At 37.4% G+C, this 5,654-nt stretch overlaps 1 protein-coding gene across 2 annotated transcripts in view; it reads right to left on the reverse strand.

Annotated features, from left to right (window-relative positions):
• ntrk3 (neurotrophic tyrosine kinase, receptor, type 3) overlaps nt 1-5,654 on the reverse strand; it is a 340,701-nt gene that overhangs the window by 33,111 nt on the left and 301,936 nt on the right. For both annotated transcript variants that reach the window (XM_015379852.1, XM_015379851.1), the window contains exon 14: nt 4,306-4,549. In XM_015379852.1, the coding sequence (XP_015235338.1) occupies nt 4,306-4,549 (244 nt within the window). The remainder of the gene's footprint in view (nt 1-4,305; nt 4,550-5,654) is intronic.

Consider the following 5,654-nt stretch of genomic DNA (forward strand, 5'->3'; position numbering starts at 1 on the left):
TTCCCAAAATTACTTAATGATTACATCTGGCAGAGTCAGGTTAGGTGAACTACAGAAACATCAGACCTTTGTGGAAGAGGAGTTAGAAGAATGTCTGTACAATGGTACCCACATGCTGTGGGGACAGCAGTTTTTGTTCTCATACCTTTCGTCTATTCTGTAGTTAAAGTATGGGTGGGTACTATACTTTTCGGACTATAAGCCAATACTTTTTTCCCCCACGCTTTGAACCATGCAGCTTATAAGAAGGTGCAACTTTTCTGTGGATTTTTCCTACTCCATTAAACCTGTCGTACGAATAAAGAGACAGGACTCAACTCCTGCAGAGCTGCTATTAAGAGCCGATTAAACCCTGTTTCAGTAGAAGCTCTTAGTGCTGCAAGCTTATAGGCTAACGGGAGCTACCATTCGTCTTAGTCCCGACTCCAGGGGCTATAAGTAAAGCTCCCCCTACAGGTTTGGTTGGAGACAGTTCAGTAGATATTAGCGTCTTATCGCCTGTTGCAGCTTATACATGTGCGATTCCAGTGAGCACAGCTTATAGTGAGGTAGTTGTTTATGTTACTATTTAGGACCGTTTTTGGTACATTTACTAACATTCTGAGGACCAACAGGCCTAATGGGGACGGAAAGATGGTGCTAATATGGCCGACCCCCATTTTTAGCTTTAGAGAGTTAGTTTAGAGGTATGGAGTGAATTCACTTTAGGTTACAGTTAGGGTTATACCGATCATGGTTCTTTTATTGGCATAGTACTTTCTAAACCTTCAGTTGATGTTCCATGGCCTGCAAAATAAATCAGCCTAAAAGCCTGCAGCTTGAATACAACAATACCCAAACATGTAAAATAGAAACCCTACAACAAATGAAAACAAAAGCTGCAGTGATATATATGCAAAACTAATCATACGGGTATATTGTTTGTTTGTTTTTTTGCAAGTTTTTTTTAATTATTGAGCTTGTTTTCAGGAATTCCAACTAAAATGCTAAATAATGATCCACAGGAAACCATCACTGTTATTCTGGTCAGAGTCCAGCTACACATTAAGTGTCCTGCTGTTTCTTTTCAACTGTCAGTGAGGAGCATATGAGGACCATAACCTTTTCACCCCCCCATCGCCCAGACAGTTGAACTACCAGCAGGAGTCTCATGAGTCAAGGACGCGATCCCTCGCTGGCATCCTGCTTCTGATAAAAACCAGAGTGAGGACTGAAAATATTGGAAAATACAGAAAAACTTCACCATTAGAGTTACAAAAACATCATTACAGAATTAGCATAATATATTATCAGTAATTACATAAACACAGCAGCTGATTTTTGCTCTGCTGGGTTTGATAGAATGTCTGTGATAATTTCACTTTTTATGTACAGTATATTGTGCTTGTAATTGGTGAGACTGAAACAGCCCGCTGAACCAGTCTTCCAAGCGAGTGCTATCTGCATGCTAACTCAGTTGTGACTGACACAATTAGATAAGCTGCTTTACAGCCAAAACAGGGACCCACATTCAGCACTTTGCTCTTTTCAAAGATGTCTGTTCCAGCAGATAAACCTACAGTCACACTAGTAATCACTTCGACACTTTGCATCTTTCAGCAGAGGGGAAAGATGGAAAGATCCCCAAGACATTACAATAAGACTTTCTGAAAATAAATGAAAAGATGTGCTTTGATAATGAGGAATCAATTTTTAACATTAACCTCACTAACTTTTCAATTAATTAATTCATAAAGTTTCTCTTGACTTACACTTACAGTAAAAAAATGTGGGGACTCGTTAACAAAGCCTTGTTATTGCAAAAATGTTTATCAATTTATAAGATATGGTTATCATGACAATATAACAGTTATGAGTTAGTGTTCACAAATTTTAGACCTCTTAACTCAAACTATATTCATCGATTTAACAGGCAGCTTGTAGGTAACACCAACGGAATTCCCTAATGATAAGAATTTGGTAAATAACTTTACAAAATCGAACCTTATTTAGCTTTGACTTAATACTCAGATTGTAATTATTTAAGCACATTTCTAAAATCCTCATAACCTTATTACCATGAACTATACTGCTGAGGCTATGTTTAGAAACTGTTAACAAGCTCATCATTAGTAAATGGTCAACCAGCGGTTTATAATTTGTTTACAATTTTCCTGATACATGCAAAGGACACTGCAAAAAGGATCTACAAATAAGTTAACATTTCTTAAATTAGGTGTATTTAGCCTTAATTTAATCAGTTAAATAAGATGATTTGCCAATGGAGTGTTTTTCCCCACTCTTTAAAATAAGATATTTAGATAATATGCACTTGAAATAAGACAATGCAGTTGTTTTTTCTTATTTTAAATGTAAATTGTCTTGTTCCATTGGCAAAAAAAATTGGAAAAAAATCCAAATCTAGATAAGTCATTTTTTCTTAGAATAAGTGCATTTGTTCTTGGATTAAGGAGGTAAAGGAGACATTTTGCCATTGGAACAAGACAATTTACACTTAAAATTAGAAAACACAATTGCATTGTCTTATTTCAAGTGCATATTATCTAAATATCTGATTTTAAGAGTAAAATTGCTCATTCCGTTGGCAAACTATCTCATTTACCTGCTCAAATTAAGGGTAAATAGACTTAATTTAAGACATTTTTTACTAATTTTTAGATCGTTTTTCCAGCGTACCTCCTCAATTCAAGAAAAAATGCATTTATTTTAAGAAAAAATTACTTATTTAGATTTCTATTTTTTTATAGTGTACATTTGATGGCTTTCATTAATTAATCGAGTAATGTTACCAAGTTAATCAAGAATTAAATATATGTTCTAAATAATTCATGTTTAACATTTTTTAAGATGTTTACTGTCAGCTAGAAATTTGTTCATCAGAAGCAAAACGATGAATGACATTGCAATCATGATTAGGTTGTCATTATAAACATGTCATTACTCTTTAAAAATAAGTATAACAATTAAGACAAACCTGCAGATAGTGCAGGGATGATTTCACTTAAAGGTTTAAGATGCAAGAGTTGTGGAACAATGACAGTATATTTCTTTTAATTTAAAAAAACAAAACAAAGAACACCAGCCAAAGAAGACTGATGCCATGCCATTGATAATGGTTTAAATTAAATTTGACCTGACGGAAGCTGCCAAGAGTTCAATATTGCTTGGCAGATGGAAGGTCACAAATGAGTATGTCATAAGGCTTAAGTTGCAAAAAGCAGAATGAAATTTAAGGGGAAAACAGAAATCTATGTGTTTATGCTGTTTTGGTTTCTAATTTGGTCTGAGTAGTTTTTAAATATAATTGAACAAAGAAGAACTGCCTTCCTTTGCAGAGTCAGGTAGCCAGGAGTTCTGCTGCCCCCGTCTTCAACTCTTCAGTTTATATCAAACATGGCAAACAATATCCTGCTGCAAAATTTTTAAAACTGAAGCAATTATTCTGCTTTTATGAGAGTATATAACGAGCAGGCAGATGGCATGCATGGATAAGCTAAGAGTCAGCCACAGTAACCATTAGCCTTTAAATTTCTGAACAAATGATTTTATGGGTGTGAGGCTGAACTCTCATAGTATGGTAGCGCTCTATAGAGGCTAGCAGTGCCCCAAACAGCATCCAAACTGGCCAATCTGTCATGCCGGGGAAACACTATCAGGCACACCTTGAGCCTTTTTAAAAAAAGGAGCTATTTGAGGCAGAAAGATTTGCAGTAGCGATCATCTGCTCAGCAAAACAGCCAAAAATAAATAAATAAAATTCCACATAGTTTTTGTCGTCTGGTTTGAGGCATTCATAGTTGCTAATCGTGTTAAACAGCAGAGGAGACAGGATTCACAAGCAATATAAACAAGCCCCTGAGCATCCCACTGCAGGCTCAGCAAGCTTGTCTCTTAGCACGCGGCTAAAGCGTCCCATCCTCCACCCAGGATGCAAGAGGCGTGTTGTGAGGCCCCGAGGCTGCACTGGTGATGGGAGAGCTCTTAACTCTTCTTAGAAGAGGAAAAATAGAAGCATAAACATATAAACAACACAACACAGGAGAGCAACAGCTACCAAACCATTAGAATTAACTTTTTAGTTGAGAGCCCCAGAGGCCTGATTTAGAGTTGTTTTGAGCCCAATTAAGAACCAACAGTACTATAAACTAAATTTAGTTAATTAGCATTGAGTTTCCATGGTATTTTGTCTGCTCAAGGACATTTGGCCTCTCCTTAGACATCAAAAAGCATCATATTGTTTCAGTCTCAGTCATTGTGGTGCTTTAAAACAAAGAGTTATTTAATGTTACAGTGGCTTAGGCTTACCCTGTAGTAGTCACTGCTGTAGATATCCCTGGACATGCCGAAGTCTCCGATCTTGACCAGGAGGCCGTTTCCAACCAGACAGTTGCGAGTTGCCAGATCTCTGTGCACAAAGTGCTGGGAGGCCAAGTAGACCATGCCTGAGGCGATCTGAGTAGCGATGTGCAGCATCTGGGAAAGGCCTAGTTCTCCATTGGACTGCAGCGGCTGGCCGTCGACCAATATCATGGCATCAGGGCCGTGGGCTCTGAGTTGGGGAAAACAATTCAGATGGATTTACTAAGGCAGTAATGACGACATTGATGCATTGTGTCAAATTTAGAGACTTACTATGATAACCAGATTTTAAAAAACAGTGTGGGGGAAAAGATATTTTACAATAACTGAAAATTTTGCAAAATCATTCATGTTTGCCGCCGTTTCATTGCAGTACTGATGTTTCCAATATGACTTTGGTTCTATTTCAAGGTAAGTCTAACCACCTGGGGGAACTTTTACGTATCTTATCCCACAAGCTCTTTCCAGCAAAAAGCTTTTGTATTAGAGGCTTGCTTTTCCGGGCTGCGTAGTGGATAGCACTGCTGCCTTGCAGCAAGAAGGTTCTGGGTTCGATTCCCAGCCCGGGATCTTTCTGCATGGAGTTTGCATGTTGTCCCTGTGCATGCTTGGGTTCTCTCTGGGTACTCCAGCTTCCTAACACAGTCCAAAAGCATGACTATTACGTTAATTGGCTTCTCTAAATTTCTCCTAAGGTGTGAGTGTGTAGGTGAATGGTTGTTTGTCTCTGTGTTGCCCTGTAATGATCCAGAGTGGACCCCGCCTCTCAATCACAGGCAGCTGGAGATAGGCATCAGCACCCCTCCTGACCCCAGCAGGGATAAGAATGACAGAGAATGGATGAATGGATGGTTATCATGGCAAATTTATCAGCAATGAGTAAGCGTTCACTAATTTTAGACTTCTTAGCTCAAACAATATTCATCGATTTAACAGGCAGCTTGTAGGTTACATCAAAGGAATTCACAAATTATAAGTCTTATGTAATCAACTTTCCAAAATCGAACCTTATTTAGTTTTGACTTAATACTCAGATTGTAATTATTTAAGCGCACTTCTAAAATCCTCATAACCTTATTAACATGAACTATACTACTCAGGCTATGTTTAGAAACTGTTAACAAGCTCAGCATTAGTTAATGGTCAAACAGCAGTTTATGATTCGTTTACAATTTTCCAGATAATAGCAAAGTACATTTTGAGGCTTTCATTAATTTATCGAGGTAATTTAGCAAGTTAATCAAGAATATACATATATTCAAACATCTATACATATATATATATATATATATATA

Source organism: Cyprinodon variegatus, unplaced genomic scaffold, assembly GCF_000732505.1.
Source record: "Cyprinodon variegatus isolate N-32 unplaced genomic scaffold, C_variegatus-1.0 Scaffold201, whole genome shotgun sequence".
Lineage (NCBI taxonomy): Eukaryota > Metazoa > Chordata > Actinopteri > Cyprinodontiformes > Cyprinodontidae > Cyprinodon > Cyprinodon variegatus.